Here is a 20,879-nt window from a genome sequence, read left to right as displayed (position 1 = left end):
CCCACTTTAAACTAGTAGCAACATTCAATGTATACTGTAATGACTTATAAGAAAATCTCTTCTATTTCACAAGGAGTTACCAGAACTTCCTCTTTGAAAATAAATTTAGCAGATTTTGTCACTTCCTATGAATTACTCCATCATGGTGGTTTGAATGAGATTCTTCCCCACCATCCATGGCTTGGATATTTGAATGCTTGTCTCCAGTTGGAGGCTGTTTGGGAGAGTTAGGTGTGGCTCTGTCTATCATAAGACTGATGTTTTAAGGTCTGCACCACTCTAGAGTGAGTCGTTTCCTGTTTGTAGATCAAGACGTGCACCCTGGGCTGCTGCACCAGTGTCATGCCTGTGTGCCTGCCTGCTGTCATGTTCCCCACCAGGGATAGTGATAGACTCGTTCCTCTGTAACTGCAACCCAAATACATTCTCGATTCTGTAAGTTTCCTTGGTCACAATTGCTTTCTCACAGTAATAATAACGAAACTAAGACATTTATATCTTAAAATCTTTTTCACCATCTTTCACATCTATTCATACTAAAGTCCTACATGTGTGCGTCTTAGGGGTTCCTGGGGGTGGTGGCCTTGTGTATTCATTCTGTTGTTTGTTTTTAATCCCCGTCAGATACTTTTGAGCATTCTTTCAACAACTTTAAGGATGGTCTTTTCTCACATGATGTAAGGTGGTGCTTACATGCTAGATGTTAGGTGCTTAGCTCATTTAAAATATATCTAATACTAAAAAGGAAATGGAATCATGGCAGAGTTGACTGGCAGGTGTACATGAGACCTAACACTTAAATGTGATGTTTTATGCAGACAGCCAGTACTGACGGAGTTGTGGGGAGCTATAGTTTACTTGAGAGGGGTTCATATGCCAGGTTTATTTTAGGACTTACTGAATCTCTATGGCATCTTATTCTTAAAATGTGTAAGTTCATCGCCTTCCCAACAATTGCAATTAAGGATAAAACAATCTCCTGAAATGGAAAGGAATGCCAACCAGTCTTATTTTACCCCAAAAATTACATTAATAATACTGTTATTTTCAATTTACAAAAGACATTAAAGAAAAATATCCAACCCAACCCAGAGCTCCAGCACAGGCAAGGAAGAGACTACTGAAGTATATAATCAGAAATGTATCATTTTAAAAAGGGGTAGAGTTGCTCTGAAGATGGTTACATTTTAATAAGGAGCTACAAGTAGACTTGAGGGTTGTAGCACAGTTGATGGTTTCCAGGAGGAGTGTTAGCTTCTGACACAGTTGTGAGAAGCAAACTAAAGAACACTGGCGAGGAGTCATGAGCACGCAGTTAACACGACACTCAATGGTAGGTCGTCCATTTAAGAACTGGAGACAGAAATTCAGTGAGCACATTCTAGGTAAAATTATATCCCCCAAAGGAAAAAAACTTTGAAAAACTCAATTTCCCAAGAACTCTGGCTTTGTTTAGCAGCAACACATTTTACAATTTATGTGAAAATGCAATTAAGACTCTTAGAGGAGATAACTCTAATAACCACTGTGGGCTGCTGTATCATTTCCTACAAATGAAAACTGTTACAGATCTCAGATTAGCCACTTTGAGAATGGAAAAGGGCACAATCTGACTTTCCACATTAACCTGTAATAATTCTGCCAATACCCAAACAATACTCTAATTTTACAATTTACCGTGCCCCAAATCCTGTTTCATTAATAGAAATTAATTCAGTGTTCACACAAGGGTAAGTAGTTCCATCCACAATTTATTGAATTACAAATCAGATTCATTAGCTGTTATGACGGCTAAACAGAATAAATCTCTAAAAAGTATCTTGGTGGGTTCTTGCACGTCAGCATTATTGAAATATTAAATTATGAGAAGTTAAAGATGTCAGGTACCTATCTGTCACAATTTCAACTTGTAAAAATATTTTTAAAGACCATCATATTTGATAATAAATTAGGTTTATATAACTGATAATTTAGAAATAAATAAAACCTGAGTTGTAAATGCTTCCTCCTATCCTACCTCAGCACACATATTTATAGCCCATTTTCATTTAGACCAGTGTACTTCAAGCGTCAATGAATACACATCTAATCCTTGGCGTTCTTATGAAGGTGTAGTAAGTCTGAATGCCTAATGAGCTGCAGAGGAAGCTGATGCTGCTGTCTCTTGGACCATCTCGAGCACTAAGGTGACCCAATGTGAATTAAGTGTGATTTCTGTTTGAATGCCTGGCTTTCTAAATGCCAAGTTAGAAAAGAATGTTCTAGTTAAATGAAAGCATGAGTACACCAGGTTGGCAGTGTTTGGGTTTGTCTGAGAGCGACACCTTTGACACACTTGAATACAACTTGGGACACCAAGCTTTGTTAACTTTCGAAGAGAGACAGCTGGAGGCTCTTCCAGTTAATTCAGGCCAATACACTGCAAACCACTGTTAAAAAAATCTTTAATGGTTAAGTGTCCATTTAAATTACTTGTGAACTTTAAGCTACCCCATCTCCTCCTCCTCTTTGAACAAACAAATGCTGCTTTTTCTTCTGTCTTGTCGCCAAACAGTGAGTAACACCCAATGCCCCTCCCTTTAAAAATCGAACGAAATTATCTCCAACCAAAGGGCCCAAAGCAAAAAGATTGGCTTCTTTAACACATTCATAGGTGTACGCATCAATCTCCACGGGGTTACCCTTGCATGATATTGGCTGGCTTGAGTTACGGCCTAGGTAACACCCTTGTTCCTTCAGAAAAGACAGGTTAGGATGAGAACCTATCAAGATTACAGCTGCGGACAGCTTAAATATTTTCTTCAATCCAGAGACACTTTGAAGAATGCATTTCATGTCTGACTTAAAGGAAAGCACACGGTGCTCAGGAAAACTGGTATAATCAGATAAAGGATCTGAGTCTGCAGAGTATGATTGAGTACACATCATATGATAGACTTTGTGATACTCAGGATACAGCTTTTTGGGAAGCTGTTTGAAAATTAAGCTTGGATCAGTTACTCGTCGGCGAAACACGTGGATCACAGGGATATTATTGTTATAAGCACAGAGCACTGCATCAGCTGCAGTAAGGCCGGAACCTACGATCAGCACTGGATCCACTCTGCCACAAAGCTTTCCGCTGTTTATAGCAGCTCCAAACTCAGGCATTGAGTGAAATACAAAAGGAAACTCTTCCCCTTCGACTTCCAGATGGGCGGGAGAATCCAACGTTCCAGTTGCAAGAGCTACATTCTCCGCAAAGAGGCAGAAGGGAACGTGAGAGCCACCGGCTACTCGCTGATAGCCTCTGATTTCCCAGTTTCTCTTGATGAATTTTGACTTCTGGTTCTGTAAATGCTTTGCTGAAATATCTCTGTCTTGACTACCATTATCACCTTGATCTCTATAGAGTCTTGATACAGAGGTTATGTAAGTATTCTCCCGGAAATTCTTCTGAAGACCCATGACCTTTACATAGTGCTTGTAGTAGCGAGCTATTTCCTCTGGCATGACACGGTCCCCCTTTAAGTTCCTGTCGGATGAAAAGGAAAAATACCCTATGAGGAGAGTACTTGATTACTTTTCTATCTAGCAAGCTTTTATATTTTAGTTCTTTCATGACTGTGTTAGTTAAAACATCATTTTTATAAAAATTATTCTCATGCTTTGTTATCCTAGTCAGACCGGCAGTCATTAGTAAAACAAAGCCACAGACGCTAGTAGGGCTGTGGGTAAGGGAAGCATTGCTGGTGAAGAATTCAAACTAGTATGGTCACATCTAGTCATATGTGTGGAGAGTTCTTCAGAACTGAACATCAGATCTTTTATGACACTGTTTTACCACACACGGGCATTTACACACAAGGGTTGCAAGTCAACATATCACGGGTATTAGCACATCAATATTTTTACAGCACTGGTCACGCCAGCCAAGCTATGGGACCAAGCAGTGTCTAGCACAGAAAAGAGGTAAAGAAAACATAGCATAGAAAAACATTGGCTCCCCTCCCCAGACATGAGTAAAGTCATGCAACAGGAAAATGGATGTACCAGAGATAACCATATTAAGTCAATCTGACCAATCTGAAAAGAACAAATGTTTCTCTCATTTATAGCGGCTGGATTTTACATGAGTACATAAGTTCATAAAATAAATGACAAAATAACAAACAACACTCCTTAGGGGATTAAAAAAGGCAAGTGAGAAGGGGGCTGCTTGATAAACCTTCAATTAATAAATGAATTAAAATGTAGACATTTGAAAACCAGACTATTTTATCTTACGCCTGTAATTCCTTAAACGACATCACTAACAAATTCCCATTTAAGGGCCGAACAGATGACTCAACAATCAGCAGCACTAGGTTAAGGCCCATATCTTTAACCCTCTGGCTAATTTAGAAAGATAAATGCTTCTGGTAGAAAAAACAAGCAAACCCTTTTCCTTTTGATACTCATTTTAACAAATCCAAGAATATGCTGAACCATTTCGTTTGTTTATCAAATGAATTCAAACAACTTGACTCATTTTGCAATTTTAATTTTCAACCTCTACATATCTCCGTTTTAAAAAGTTTAAAGTTAATGTTTCACGATTTAACTTTTTGTTCCATTTACTTATCGTACATGTCTGAGTGTTTTTCCTGGTATACCTATGTGCAGCACATATATATCTGGTGCATATGGGCATCAAACGTTTTGGATCCTCTGTTACTGGAGTAATGATTGGTTGTGAGTCACCATGTGTTGGGAACTGCACCTAGGTCCTCTATAAAAGCAGCAAATGCTACGTGGTGGGAGTGCACGGCTTTAATCCTGATTAGGAGGCAGGGGCAGGTGAGTATGAGGACAGCCTGTTCCAGGTCAGCTAGGACCACACAGTGAAACCCTGTCTCAAACAAAACAAAATGATAGAAACTGAGACAGAGACAGAGACAGACAGAGAGAGACAGAGAGAGACAGAGACAGAGACAAGACAGAGAGAAGAGAGAGAAAAGAGAGACAGAGAGACAGAAACGAATGGAAGGAAGGAAGATTTGGGCTGAAGAGATGGCTTAGCAGCTGAGTACTGACTGCTCTTCCAAAGGACCCTGCATCCACATGGCAGTTCACAAGTGTCCGTAACTCCAGTTCCAGGATGACACCCTCATACAGACATATATGCAGGTAAAACACCAATGCACATAAAACAAAAATAAATCATTAAAAGCCTTGAACTCAAGATATCAACCTGCCTCTATCTCTCAAATGTTGGATTAAAGACACACCACCAGGATGATCTAGATCTACGACTGACGTTCTTAAATCTTTTAAAATTAAGGAAAATTTATATGAATTAAACATGGTTGCTACCTAGCAGGGCGTCATTACTCAAACTTTACATCTCTATTCTAATAAAGGTTAAGTTCCTGCTTTAACTTACTTCCATTAGTAGTAAAATTAGATTCTCTGTATTAGAAATTCAAATCTAGTTTGTACATGAACCTGAAAATGACATGAATTCTTACATTTCTCCTTTTGAATTTTATATTCTTTTCTACAAAATGAATAAGAACTGTATTCTTCCAAGGAGAAATTCTGTTAGTCCTACTTAAAGTACTCATAATTAAATATTGATTTTCTTATAATTATAAATGACAAATCATAATAAGTGTATTATTACCCTTCAAAACAAAATCTTTACCTTTCAGAAACAAACACTGTGCTGGGGGTGGTGCTTTAATTCTAGCAGATTTAATAGCACGGGCAGAAGCAGACAGATCTCTGAGTTCTAGGCCAGCCTGATCTTCAGAATGAGTTTTAGAACTGCCAAGGCTATGTACAGAGTCTGTCAAAAAAAAGTCCAAAACTAAACCAACCAAACAAAAAAACACCTTAGGCATGTATACACCTAGTATACATAGTGTAAATAAATAAAGTCACATACTCATTGAAAAACTGACACATTTGGGAAATAATGCATGGGTAGGTGAGAATGTAACTGATTTAATACGAAAGCTAAATCCTGTTTAACAGGTTAGTATAAACAGGAAGGTCCCTGTACACAGTGCTTATGTACACAGCTTTACAGCATCCTAAATGGAAACGAGCTCATAATCACTGCTTCACAAAAGTTTACTTAGCAAGTGTATTTCTATTCATATTATACAAGATCACAGATATTGCGAACATTCATCGACAGTCCCTTTATTCATACACGAGAGAATTTTAATACAGTTAGGTCTTTACCTTCGCTTGCTAGATATCCAATCTTTAAATTTAAGTCCAGGGAGCTCCATCCAATTTCCAAAGCTGATTGTCAACATAGAGCCTTCCATATTCTAGGTTAAAATAGTCGAAGAAAATGCAATGAAGCAGTATTACCTTGTGAAAGCAAGCACATCTTATTTACATAGATATGTAGACCATATAAAACACGTTCACAAGAGTCCAAAAGAAGCAGTGGTGTACAAACGGTGAATTTTAGCTTCAGCCTGAAGAATAACCATCACACAATAGGAAAAGATGAATGGGAGGTAATCCTATTAAGTGAACTACCCCATTTTCAGAAACACAAGCATCTTACGTTTTCTCATTGTAGTACATTTCCTCTGAAATTCCATCCTAATAAAACTTTCCTGTATTTTAACATTTGGAATGACCTATAGTCATACATTTTGAGACAAACATAGCACTAGTTTTGGCCTATGATCTATAATTAAGATATACACGTTAACAAACACATCAGCATTTTTATTTCTTAAAGAAAAATGTTCACCAATTCCCAAAATTTTGTTTTTTCACTATGGTACTTTTTTACACTTTTTTTTTTAATTGGAAAACAACTTTTCTCTATCAATTATAATTCTGAAATCTGGACTAGGCTAGATACAACATAATCACTTTCTAAAAATAGAAAATAAGCAGTGGTTGCCCGAGAAACAGACTCAGCATTGGGGTTAATGTTACCATCAAAGAAATAAGCCTCTCAAGCGTTCTCAAGCTACTTCTGCTTCCCTCAAAACAAAGCAGAAGAGCTAAGTGCAAGGGGCCTACCCAATCACCAACCATCCCATTCAGCTCTGTAGACAATGCTCTCCTCTCACAACCTGCCCTGTTTCTACACAGCCCAGCACTGAGAATGGGCAATTTTTATTCATTCACTGACATAATTCTGACAGGGTCTCATGCATCTCTGAGTAAGAGATGAGTACATTTACTGACGTAATTTTCTAGCACATGGTCTCATATGTGCCAGTCTGGCCGGGCTCTTAGCTCTGTGATACACAAAGCATGAATGCCTGCTGCCACTGGGATAGCAGTGTTGTCCAAGTATTGTCCAAGTGTACGTGAAATGGGTCTTCAAAGATGCAAGTGGGTTTTGAGGAGTGTATCATTAGGAAGGGAAACTATTCCAGGCAAAATAAAAACTGACATGACAAATTAATAATGAAAAACATCATCAGTGTCATTTGGGAATTAAAAGAAACTAAACCGAGTAAGAAACAATGTACTCTGCAAGCCTGGGCTACTCCAAGGTTTCACATTTCTAAAAATGGCCAGTCTCCTACAGCTTCTTAGACTATCTCAAACCTTCAGAATCTTCTGAATCGGTTTGTATTTGCATGCCCAATCCTTAGGCAATGCTGTGCTTCTGTGACTTCACAAGTTTTACCCTAAGGATGTGATTGATGGTGAACACTAGTGCTCTTGAGACACCAGTGTGTGTGTGGCTACTTGCTTTTACACACACACACACACACACACACACACACACACACACACACACACACCCGCCCGCTTGCTTTTATACACACAATCTCTGAAGGTATTGGGGCTTTGGTCTGGTTGACAGAACACTTGCTTAGCATACACAGCTCTGTGCTTTGTCCCCAGGGTCTCATAAACTAGCCATAGCAGGACACATCTGAAAGGAAACTGAAATTCCACTATTTGGGAAGTAAAGGTAGGAAGAGCAGAAGTTCAAAGTCATATTTGCTACACTCAAGAGTTTAGGGCCAGCTTAGGAGATTAAAAATATATCTATCAAGGCCAGCCTGGTCTACAGAGGGAGTTCCAGGACAGCCAGGACTCAAAACCTACTCTGTGTGTGTGTGTGTGTGTGTGTGTGTGTGTGTGTGTGTGTGTGTGTGTCCACATGTGTGTGTGCATGTGTGCGTGTGTGCTCATTTATTGCCTCCTTAGTCAACAGTTGTTTTAACTATTAGGAAGGATTGGGATATGAGGAGGTACGTAGCTGGATTTTAAATGCCCTTGCTGGGCCACTGTTCTCTTTCCTGCTACCTGTGAACCAGGATGTAGATCTCAGCTATTTCTCTGGCACTGTGCCTCCCTGAATGCCGCCATGCTCCCCACCATAATGATAATGCATGAGTCCTCTGAAACTGTAAGCAAGCCCCTAGTTAAATGCCTTCTTTTGTAAGACTGCACTGGCCGTGTGTCTCTTTGCAGCAACAGAACACTAAGACAGTCATTAAATGGGGTCCAAACAGGAGCTTTACAGGCTCTGAAATAAGGAGAAATGTCTTTTGTTGAAATCAAATCTTTCACTTACAATATTTTTTTCTTTAAAATCTTAAAAATACATGGAAAGACAGCCTGGAGCCATGGCTCAGTGGTTCAGAGCACAGGCTCTTATCCTAGAGGACCAGGGTTTGATTCCCAGAACCTACACAGCAGCTCACAAAAATTAGTAATACTAGTTCAAGGCATGTGAAGTCCTCTTCTAATTTCTGTGGGCACCAAGCACCCACATAGTGCATAGACATGTGTGCAGATAAAACACTTATACACATAAAATAATGTATCCTTAAAAAATAAGAAACAAAATACATGGGAATAAAAGATACTGGTTTTCAAAATACCCTGTGAGATTGTTCTAAGCTTTAAATTATTGAAATTTAATTTACTATGAAAAGTATTCTTTTTCTACACAATTTGTATAGGTTGGTAGAGATAGGCTTATTCAAAGACTACCATCATTAATAAAAATCTGGCTTAACTACCTATAATGTATGCAAAACAAAACAACAAAAATAAAATGGGCACATTGATGCACACCTTTAGCACGAGCACTTAAGGCAGAGGCAGACAGCTCTCTGAGATCAAGGCCAGACTGGTCTACAAAGTGAGTTTCTAGGACAGTCAGAGGTACACAGAGAAGCACTGTCTTGAAAAACAAACAAAACATCCCCATCCCCCAAAAGTGTAGAATCAAGTTAGAAGCTGGCATGGTGGCACATGCCTTTAATCTCAGCACTTAGGAGCAGAGGCAGGTGGAACTCTTGAGTTTGAGGCCAGCCTGGTCTAACTATAAAGTGAGATCTAGGACAGCCTGGGCTATGCAGAGAAGTCCTGTCTTGAAACAAAACAAAACAAAGCTCAAGTTGGCTTTTTTAGGGCAGTATCTAACACACGCTGAAATGTGAACAACATACTTACATGCCATGCCCCACCAGGCGGGCCCTTACCAAGAACTAAGTGAGGGATACAATGCTGCTGTTCCAGTTTCCAGTGCAGAATGGACGGGGAGTCATACCCAAAGTCAGCATCTGGGTGAAGAAGGGTGTCAAAAAGGACTGCCACTGGATTGGATGACCGTCCCTCAAGACCCTCGGACAGGTACTCTAAGTCCTGAACCAAAGGAAAAAAAATAAGTGAGTTTGAAAAGAACCAAGACAACTATGTTGATGAAAGACACGCCAAGTCGGTAGCTTCTAAGAGTGAGTTAGAGAGCATGCACTTTCCTTGAATTCACTCGTACTCCATATATTCCTTGGTGGGATAATGTAGGCAATGTGTGGATTTAAAACAAAGGGTTTTGCTTTGTTGTGGTTGGTTTATTGTAATTAAACATCTTGTAAGAGCTGAAGAAGCCTCTGGCATACAAATGTCAACTAGATGTAAAGGGAGCACTTCCCAAATGGACTTCAGCATCCCGAACAGTTTAAACCCTCACCAGAGGCTGCAAAGTCGGCTCAGTCAGGAACATGCTTCCTCACAAGCATGAGACCTGAGTCTGATCCCTAGAACCCACAGTTTAAAAACCAGGCATGTAGCCCATGCCTACGATCCCAGCAGTGTGGAGGTAGAGAGGGGAGGGTTTCTCCAGCTCACTGGCTAGGCGGCCTGGCCTAGGTGAGATTCAGGCCTATGAGAAATCTCATTTCAAAAACCATTCTGAACAGTTCCTGAGAAACAAGCCCAGCATAAACACGCGGCCTGCACACACTCACGCTTTCATATGAACATGCACCCAAAGCCATATAAAATTTATTAAAGCTCCTCTAGGAAATTAGAAATTTTTGCTCAAATATTCAACATAATTTAAAGGCATCAGAATGTATTTATAAAACTAAATTAAGAATGAGGGATTTACAACAAAGAAATGCATGAATAAAGCTAGTAGTTCAGCATTAAAATGTTTTAGAAAGCATGTAAGATATAATACCTGATCCACAATGGAGAGATGCCGTGCTTCTTCTAGCTTACTATGTAAGATTGCATTTGGATGTATTGCTTCAGATGATAAATATGGTCTGTAGCCCGACAGCATATATGAAAGGCATATTCCAGAAGGGCCATTTCCTATTTAAAAAAAAGCACAGTGATGTAGTTGGTCCTCTTCTTGGCTGGGTCCCCTTCCCTGTTCTTCCTCCTCCAATCGACCTGAGACTAAGACCTGGCACTCCTAGGTTGACCTCTCCGTTCTCTCTCAGCGTTTCAGGATCTCATCTACTTAACGCTTCTACTCTATGCTACTGACTTCCAAAGTCAGCTGTCTAGGATGACCTGTTCCTGAGAAATACATATTTTCATAAGCTACTTCCTTATTACGATTGATGTGGAATCAAAAACAAATTAGCCAACAGCAGGACAGATGGCTCAGCAGGTAAATGCACTTGTCACCCTTCTTAGCAATCCGAGTAAAATCTCTGGAACTCACAGTGGAAAAAAAAACTTTTTGCAAGTTGCCCTTTGACCTCCACACATGTACTCTGGCATACACACACACACACATTAGATCAATAAACTAACAAAAATAAATATACAAAACAAATCTTAAAAAAGATATTTTAAAAACCAATTCCTATGGTTATATCCACAAATGCAAGGAAAGCCATTTGACAAAGCCAGCATCCATCCAGGATTTAAAAATATATAGCATTTGAAAGAGGAAAACTTCTTCAACATAACTAAGAACATGTTAAAAAAAACACAACAACAACAAAAACAAAAACAAAAGGGCAGCATGATATACAGCCTGAAGGAATGAAATAAGAGATGCACAATTTGAGAAAGGAGAGAAACACCATTTGCCGGTGCCATGATTATCTACATAGTAACACCCAAGAAGTGACCCTCAAGATCTCGGCACCGGCAGTTACAGGATGGTCAGATACAAGCCAGTGCGCAAAAGCCAACTATTTTCTTACAGCAAAAATGAAAAAGGGGAAATCTGAAACAAAAATCACACTATCATTCAAAGAAATATATTTTAGAATAATTTTAACAAAATGTGTTATGAGTTACATAAAGAAGCCTGATTCTGACTCAAGAACTAAATTTTAAAAGGCCCACATAGATGGGAAGAGACGCCATCTTCATAGATAGGAAGACTCAAAACTATTGTTAGTTGTTCTTGACCTGACCTGTAAACATAATGCACCTCCAATAAACAATCAGGAGAGGCGATCAGAAAGACAAACAGCTACCACAATGCTATCTTCAGATAGGTCTGGCCTGACTTCCTGAGCTTGAGTATTAGATGGAAAATATAAACAGCAGGTAGTTAAATATAATTATCAAGTTTTAAAAATACCAATTATTGAATTTTAAAAGCTGTACATCCTATCTGTTGAGGTGATACAAAGGATATGAGTGGCTATTATAATTTAGGTAATTATAAATATTACTGCATAGCACTATAATGTCAGATGGCATGAGTGACTGACTTACAGTGTCATTCAGTTTGTAAGTCTGTCTACAGGAGCCTAGCCAATACGACAGAGCGGGAGGGCTGAAATACAATAATATCAAACACAGAATGACCTGCACAGAACTCTAGTAACACTGGTCCTCATTAACAGCTATCGTCACCAATTCAGTGAAAAGCTATTGTACCCCAAATTGACACTGTAATCATATAAGCCAATCCTTCTCCAAAGACCTGGTAATGGTTATTGACATGTCTAACAAGTTAATACTTCATTACAACTCTCTCCTTTATTACCTGTCTCTATTCACTGAAGCAGCTCCTTTCATTTTTGTTCTTTTAAGATACTTATTAATTACATGGTAGCTGTACATATTTGTTAGGCAAAGTGCAGCATTTTAATGCATATACACTCTATAATGATCAGATCAAGAGAACATATACATGACTTTAGATACATACCAATTATTTGAGCTGGGAACATTCAAACTGCTACTACTTTAATGAGTGGAGCCTTTTCCATACAGTGGAAGAACATATAACGCCTTAGAATTACCAAAGCAGCAAGAGCAGTAACTAGCTTTTTTTTAAGCTGGCATGTTAGCTCATGTCTTTTTTTATTGGATATTTTATGTATTTACATTTCAAATGTTATCCCCTTTCCCCCCTCTCACTCCCCCTTCCCTCACTCCCACTGCTTCTATGAAGATGTTCCCACTCCCACCTCAACACCCTAGCATTCCCCTGCACTGGGGAAACGAGCCTTCACAGGACCAAGGGTCTCTCCTCCCACTGATGCCAGACAATGCCGTCGTCTGCTACATATGTGGCTGGAGCCACAGGGCCCTCCATGTGTACTCTTTGGTTGGTGGTTTAGTCCCTGGGAGTTTTGGAGGGTCTCGTTGGTTAATATCGTTGTTCTTCAGTAACTAGCTTTAAGAAACAAAAAATAATAACTTACCAATTATTACCATAGGCAAAGTCACTGATGAATCTTCAAGTAAAGAAGTTTCTTCAACTAATGGCATCCCTTTAACTTTTGGCCCCAAATTGTCACCAAGATATTGCACTAAAGAATTAAAAATCTCTCCTTCAGTTTCAGTGTCACTGTAGTTTCTTTAAAAAAGGGAAAAAAAAGTCATAGTTAATATAGGCTTTATAAAATCCAATTCATTCTCATATTGTATTTAGGCAAAATAAAATACCCATGAGTTACATAATGCTTTCAATGGTATGTCATGCAAGTCCACAAGTCTGAAGTAGCCATTTATCTCATATTAACTCTTAAAGCACTTAACTACTGAGTAAACTTGTTTTCGGCTAGGGAAGTAGCTCAGTTGGTAGAGTACCTGCCTGCATCAGGACCTGAGTTCAGTCACCACAAACCACACAGAAAGACTGATAACTGTAACCGCTCCCTGAGGCTCAATGGCCAGCCAGTCCAGTACACTTAGCAAGCTCCAGGTCAGTGAATGATTCCGTCTACAAAATATAGGTGGACAGTTCCTAAGGTGTGCACTCACAGCTTCCGTCAACCAAAGATAATTATAGGTGAGATTCTGTAACTCTTTTTTTTTGGGATGCCTAGAAAGAGCTGGTTTCCTCTCTACTTTTTTTATCCTCAGGCAGGTGCCAGAGACAGGTGAATCTCTAGGCCAGCCTGGTCTACAGCCTGAGTTCCAGGAAAGCCAGGGCTACACAGAGAAACCCTATTCAAATAAATAAATAAATAAATCTAGTTTCAGTTTCTTGGCATTCACTCAATAACAGTAGCATAGCATCCTCTGAACTCAATTAATGCTGTCATTTTTTTAGATTACTTCAAAACGAAATCCTCAAATTACTTTTCATCTCTCGTCAACAATTTCAGCGTCTGGAACGGTTAACGCAGTACACATTAGCTGTGGTTATTAGAACTTTCTGAACGGCAGATGTTATTTCACAGGACTAAGGTAAAACTGTTAATCCCAGAGGGTTGGTAATTGGAACCTTGAGAGGCTCTACCCTGCTTTTGATGGCTAATCTCTACTGTCAATTTGACTGAGTCTGAGGAATCTTCTAGATCTGATTATTTGAAGTATGAACACGTACCAGAATGTGGGCCACACCTCCTACTGGGAGGCCCAGTAAAAGAACAGGGAAGGAAGGACATTGCCTTCTAGCCTGTTTGCCCTCGACCTCCTGGCAAGCTGCTCTACCATCCTGCTGTGGAAGCATTCCTTCACTGATCTTACGACCAGCCTCTTAGGTTCCACCATAGACTAAAGACCAGCAGCTCCCCAGGAATCTTCCAGCCTGGGACTGAGACATCCAGCTTCATGGACTGAGCAACTATCAGGTTCTCTGCTTATCCAGCCTCAAACAGCCATTTTTGGACTACCTGAACCATGTAAGCCAATTTACTAAATTTCCTTAATAACCATTCCATCAGTTCTGTTCATTTAGAGAACATAATACACTACCCCAGGTAGTACAAAGTTATACTAAGTACCCAATACAGTAGCCCAGGAGAGTACAAAGTTTCATTAACTATCCAATACACTACCCAGGATAGTACAAAGTTACACTACTTAATACTCTACCCTAAGATAATACAAAGTTACATTAGTATACAATACACTACACAGAATAGTACAAAGGTTAGTTAAGAGACACTAACCTTTCCTGGCTCTTAAGGCAACAAAAAAATCTGCCTTTAATGGCAACCAGTATTATTAGATTCCTATGTTTTGTATTGCTTTGTTTTAAAGACAGGGAATATTTTATTTAAAAACCCACCAGTGAAATGTACAGCTTGGGTCTGTGACAAATAATTCATGTTTAAAGTCTAAGTCAGTAACTGTAGGGCCAGACCACAACTTTCTTGTTGAAACAGAATAAACTCCTTCTAAAAGTTGTGTCTTTGTGAAATTTAATTTAGTATTCAGCTTCTTCCTCACCCTCTCTCCTCAAGAGAATCCACACCAATTTCCTCATAACCCTTACCTAGAGCAGCTAGGTCCTCACAGCCTCAGAGAACTCCCCGCCTCTATACCCTCATCCACATACCAGTACATGAGGTCACACTTAAATACATAAGACCAAACGTGATCCAGCCCAGGCCATAGCAATAGCTATGTTGCTTACCATGCACACAGCTCTCTTTGTCAGGTCTCCACCAGATACACAGTAAGAGGCTGGTAACTAATGCCAATCTTAGATAGATGATAGATGATAGATAGATAGATAGATAGATAGATAGATAGATAGATAGATAGATAGATAGATAGATAGATAGATAGATAGAGGGATGGATGGAGGTTAGAGCCATGTGATTGCTGGGAATTGAACTCAGGACCTCTGGAAGAGCAGTGAGTACTCTTAACCTCTGAGCCATCTCTCCAGCCCAACTAATGCCAATCTTAAAGCGAGTGGGGCACCAGTCAACAAACTGGATTGTACACTTGGTCTTGATGGTGGTAATGACAGCACTGACATCTTTGGGGACTACATCTCTGCTGTACAGTAGGCAGCAAGCTGTGTATTTAGCATGCCAACGGTCACAAATCACTACCTGCTTGGCTGGCTGAAGCAGCCATTGGTCATTTCTGCTACAGAAAGCTGCTTATGGTAAGCTTTCCCAGCAGAGATGACAGGAACATAGTGGCCAGCAGGAAGTGGACTCAAGGACAGGGCACCAAACCTGAGACAATTGGTGACAGAAGATACAGTTTGACCTATCATCCTATTTACGTTAGTTTAAGTTGGGTGTTCAATGTCAAGATTTCTATAACAGATGTCATAGATGGCCCCATTATCTACCATGAAGACACAATCAGAGTGCTCCAGGGTGGTGCGGGTGGTGAGGTTGGAATTGTAGGGCTCAACCACAGCAGTGAAAACCTGGGGGTGTTGAGTAAATGGAGAACTCCAGCTTCAACTCCTTCCCATAACCAACAGAGAGCCACTCCATCAGCAGGGAGATGAATTCAGAGCCAGATCCCCTACCAAAGCCATGGAAAAGCAAGAAGCCCTGAAGATCTGTGCACTAGTTAGCCAGTTTGAGAGTTCTTTCCAAGACAAGATCAATCATCTCTTTGCCAGTGGTGGAGTTGCCAGGGGCATAGTTGAAGGCAGCACCTTCCTTGCCTGTGATGAGCTGAGCTGCTCAGGGTAGAAAAGCTGGCAGAAGGTGCCAGTGCACAATTCATCAATAGCTGTGGGTTCCAGGTCTATGACCACTGCCCAAGGCACATGAGAGCTAGTGCCTGTCTCACTGAAGGAGGTGTTGAAAGAGTCATCTTCTCCCCTAATGCTCAAGTTACTTGGCATGTGGCCATGAGGCTGGATACCATTTTCCAGGCAGTAGAGCTCCCAGTACATACTGCCCATCTGGACACTAGCCTGGCTAATGTGGATGGAGACACACGCACACACGGTTACTACTTTGAGGTTGCCAAGTGAATGGGGCAAACAAGGAAGCAGTACTACTTCTCACAGCACAACTCTTAAGTAGTCCATGCATTCAAACCTGCCACTTACAGTTCTCTTATGCAGGAAGCACATACCTTGTTGGCATGGCTGTTAAAGTAGCCCATCCTCACATGCAAGCCTGTCCCTAGAAGGGTGTTGATGCTCAGCCCACCCCATTCAGAATCATTCCACCTACACCTCTAGGATTCGATGCAGATATATCTGCTGCTTCTCTACTTCTGCTTCTTGGAAATTACAGTAAACCAGAGTGGTTTTTTCCCCTTGTGGAGATATTTTTCTAACGTTTACTATAACTCAGACTAGTCTCAATCACAGGATGTAGCAGAGACTGGCCATGAACTACTGATCCACTTGCCTGTACTATTCAGGTGCTGGAATGACAGGTGTGCAATGCTCAGTTCAGCCTAACTTGAACTTCTTATATTATCACATTTATTTACTCTGCTGGGGGAAAAGGGGAAGGGGGTGTTGCAAGTGTGCCAAGGCACTTGTGCAGGGGTCAGAGGACAGCCTGTGGGAGTCTATTCTCTATGTCCATGTGAGTAGCAGGAATCTAACCATGTGAGTAGCCATCTCTAACCTGAGTGTTTTATGCTCTGGGCCAGTGGGCATGAAGGAGAAGCCCTCTTTCTTTTGCAGGCTTCTATCCAGTCATTTTGCCTACACAAACCCCATTTATAGTATCGCAGTTGTAAAGGTCACAATTCTGTCTTGGGACCTGCCAACCTTCCTTTCCTGTATTCCAGCCATCCTTACCTTAAAGACTGATGATTGCTCCTACAGTAAGGTTTTACCACCTAGTTCTATTGCACTGCCAACAACGATGTTAATTACTTGGATTATTTTGGGGGCCTCTGGAGTCTCCCTGACTAATAGCGTGTAGGGAGATGGCCAACGTCTGGGCATTGGGATTTTCATTTAACAACCTATGGGTTCTGGGAGCAACCTTATTTACGCACATAGGGCAGTGCTATTTTAAACTCTTTAAAATGTGTGTGTGTTGGTGGAGGGGTGCACGGAGGCAGTGGGAGTGGGAGGAGCACTGGTATCCTCTATTTAGTCTTGCTGAAGCTACAATGTATACTTTGGGGCTATGCTACCAGCCACCAATCAAGTTTTTAGTCTGTGAACATAAAATAATTTTCCATACAGTCATGTTTTCAGTAAAGATGTTCTGAGAAATGCACAGCTATTTCCATCCCTATGTTGACACTGAGTGTATGATACACAAACTCTGATAATTATGTTACTGCAAAAATAGAAATTTATGGGAAGCCACGCCTGTATTCAGTCTGTCACTTCCTGCCTGCAACTTCAGGTAGCACACTTAGATCCTAATTTCTTCTAAGGCTTCCTGCCTTTCCTGCCTTGTACTTTTTGCTAAATTTCTTTTACTTTTTTAAATGAAAATTTTAGTGTTTCATTTTTTACACTACGTGGAATTTTTTTGTTAATGTCCCTTTCTGGTTATCCATTACTGCTGTACACAAGTATAATTCACTCTTGCACGACCAATCTTGTATTCTGAAATATTGCTGAATTTGGTATAGGTCTCAAGAAAGTTTGAATCAAACATTTCCTAAGACTCGAGGATAAAAAGAATCGAAGTTTAGCAGCTCTAAATTCTTTGTACATTAGCCTACCTAAATTCCACAGTATAGGCAACTCCTGATTTCTTAGTCATTAGTATAATCTTTTAGTGTGGCAAACCATTGCAAAACCTTTCCAAACTCTGGTTAACTGGTTTTGCCTAAAGCATTAATAAAATATATGTGCATCAGTAACTATGTACCACCTGAATTAGGAAGCTGTAACTGTGGTTATGTTCTTATAATGTATTTATGCTATTATAGTTCAGGGCTATGAACAGTGTTCATTTGCACTTGGGTTTCCAACTTGATAAACAGTCTATATAAGACAAACTATTTTCAGGTGTTTTGTTTTTTGTTTTTTTTAATCCACTGTTTCTTTAATCAGGGCACGAATAAAATTGCAAAAATTATAAAATAACACATCAGAACTAGTAAAGAACATGCATGCAAAAATGTTAGCACACTGTCAGACAATAAAGTCAAGACCATTTGCTACAATGTTGGAAGCCTTGCACATTTTGATTTGGAAACACTACAGCCCAAAGTTACTAAACAGGTAGTATAGACATAACTTTTGGTAATAAAAAGCTTCTACTCAATTATAGCAATTAAATAATCAAATAATTTAAATAATCAAATAATACAAATCTGCATCTCAATTTTAAGGGAACTGGAACCACAATTTTAGGTTTTCTCAAATGGACACTCCCACACTAAAAGGCTCTGAGGTACCAAATAAAGGCAGTCTCACATTTTATTTTCCAGAATAGAATGTGTGAAGTCTTCTCCCTTGAAACATTCTGTCATGGTGCCTATTAATGCAGACTTTGGAGAAACCCCAAAGTGTAGTTGTTATCACAAACTGCTTTAAAATAAGTCTCTACTAAAGCTGTGCAAAGGACAGCATCCGCAGCTGAGGTTGGCAATGCAATGGTGGAGCACTGACTTCATTAGCGAGGCCCCTGCATTTCATTCCCAGCAACACAAAAATCAATGAACCAAAACATCACTAGACTAGAAATGTTCCTGAAGGAGCTGGAAATCTTTAAAAAAAAAAAAAAAAATCCCAGACCTAACAGAAATATTTTATTTAACAATGATACATTTAATTATAATAATCCAGTAGACATGCTTTCTTCTCTCTGAACCTGAAACTGTAGCAAATGCTTTTCACTCCCTCCCCTAAATTTCTCTGCACAGAGATAAGAGGGTGGTATTTACCACATAGCCTCAGAGTAGGAATTCCAAGCTCTCCCCTCACCGTTCAAACATACACCAAAGGTGCCAGGAGAGTTATTTTCTAAAAGAAATGTAGCTTCCCAAGAGGCTTCAAATTTTCACTAAAACCTGCTTTTTACAATACTCATAGTGGATAGTTTGTGAAGTATAAAGCAATCTGTCTAGAAGGTAGTATCCAACAGTCTGTGGCATAAAACTTTTTTAGGATCTAGAATTTGAAGTCTCATTACAAACTCAAGAGGTTGGGCAGACCTAGCTTGTTGCTATTACAGCAGGAGTCTGCTTTCTCTACAACTCACATCCCCTTCTAACCTCTTCTGTGAATATTTAATACACACAACACTTATCTATATTAAATAAAATAAGCTCTGTGGTTTGTATTGATGACAGTTACAAATACTGTGACTTGAGTCTCACATTAGTAATGAAAGAAATGTTAGTATTTTTTAGAAGTGATATTAATATCCTTTCCACCCAAGTTAATATTTCAATTAAATTCTATGAGCTTCTATTAAACAACTCTTTATTACTTTATCCTCTAACATTCATACATGTAAAGCCAGGCTCTGGAGTCCCTACTAAATTTAACACTTCACTCCACCCAGTTCTAGTACTTTTGATCTTTTCTGTAATTCCCCGAAGTGCTGGTCAATTGTACTGGATCTAGAACACATGTTCATTCATATTTCAAAACTATTCTTTTTCTCATCTTAACAAACTTTCATCATAATTTGAGTATAAAACCGCCACTTTCCAAATTTCTCCATCCTAACATGGCTTTAAGTCACTAATACCTTAGTAAGTCCCAACCCACTGTCACTACATGACACATTCTTCTTCACTTCCCTTCCAGCCAGTAACTTATGTTCCTAGAGCTTTAAAAGATCAAAAATTTAAAGGAGGCTCTTCACGGATTTTCAAATGTACATTTACATGTAACCGACTCACCGCCGGCCTAGCCACTCTCGCCGTCCTGTGACCCGCGCGGTCCAGGAACAAGAAGAGGGGACAAGAAAAGAGCGGGGTCCCCGGAGCTCCGAGCAGCGCCGGCCCAGCGGGCGGCGGCCGAGGAGCACACGCGGCAGAGCCAGCTCCGACCCATCCCGAGGGGAAAGTCACCTGAAATGACCGGCCAGGGAGCAGCGGCAGCACCACACAGGCATGGAGAGCGGCTGCGGTCCTCCCGGAGGGCCGACCGCAGGCTCGTCCCGGCGCGCGCCTAGCCTGCACCGCGGCTCACAGGCGCGGGAGTCTGTCCCCGGACAGTGGCTTCCGCTCCTCCCCGCCGGCGGCAGGGCGGCGCAGCGAGTGATGAGCACCGCGCTGGGGGCGTGACCGGGCGCTGCGACGGCGACGCGCGGCTCCGCCCACCAGGAGCGGCGCGTGGACGAGACCGTCGATTGGTGGAGTCGCAGCGAGGGGCGGATCCACGGAGGGAGATGCGCACCGCCGTGGAGCTGCGGTCGGGGTCCTCACGAGGCCTACACTCGGGGCCTGTGGTGCGTGCTCGGTACCCGCACATGCGGTTGGGAAGCAGAAGAGAAGGAGTTTCTACTTCCAGCCTGCGGGTGTCAGGAAGTCCGGCCACGAGAACCTACCTGAGCTCACAACCTCACACTGTCTCGGGTGCGTTTGGCTTCCGCCCCCGCATCGCGGTC

At 40.7% G+C, this 20,879-nt stretch overlaps 1 protein-coding gene and 1 pseudogene across 1 annotated transcript; both read right to left on the bottom strand.

The window, feature by feature from the left end:
• Positions 1-1,429: 1,429 nt before the first annotated feature.
• Positions 1,430-20,504, bottom strand: Osgin2 (oxidative stress induced growth inhibitor family member 2). The gene is made up of 6 exons (XM_032905520.1): positions 20,341-20,504; positions 12,879-13,033; positions 10,433-10,569; positions 9,424-9,615; positions 6,211-6,302; positions 1,430-3,514 (listed from the first exon to the last, which is right to left on the bottom strand). Exons 1-6 carry the CDS (start codon positions 20,382-20,384, stop codon positions 2,482-2,484), a joined length of 1,653 nt encoding a protein of 550 aa, XP_032761411.1. The 5' UTR covers positions 20,385-20,504; the 3' UTR covers positions 1,430-2,481.
• On the bottom strand, positions 14,834-16,360 carry LOC116903142 (annotated as a pseudogene).
• Positions 20,505-20,879: the final 375 nt, after the last annotated feature.

The sequence above is a fragment of the Rattus rattus genome, chromosome 1 (genome assembly GCF_011064425.1).
Source record: "Rattus rattus isolate New Zealand chromosome 1, Rrattus_CSIRO_v1, whole genome shotgun sequence".
Classification (NCBI taxonomy): Eukaryota; Metazoa; Chordata; class Mammalia; order Rodentia; family Muridae; genus Rattus; species Rattus rattus.
Note: the sequence above shows the minus strand (reverse complement) of the source record. Positions and strands in the feature narration are given on the sequence as shown.

What these genes read in the sequence shown, in the direction of transcription:
- Osgin2 (XM_032905520.1), bottom strand. Translation starts at nt 20,384, where the DNA reads ATGCCTGTGTGGTGCTGCCGCTGCTCCCTGGCCGGTCATTTCAG. An exon ending in TTTGCCTATGGTAATAATTG is followed by an intron (nt 10,570 to 12,878) that starts GTAAGTTATTAT and finishes TTTTTTAAATAG; the next exon opens with GAAATGGCCCTTCTGGAATA. An exon ending in CGCCTGGTGGGGCATGGCAT is followed by an intron (nt 6,303 to 9,423) that starts GTAAGTATGTTG and finishes ATTTTAACCTAG; the next exon opens with AATATGGAAGGCTCTATGTT.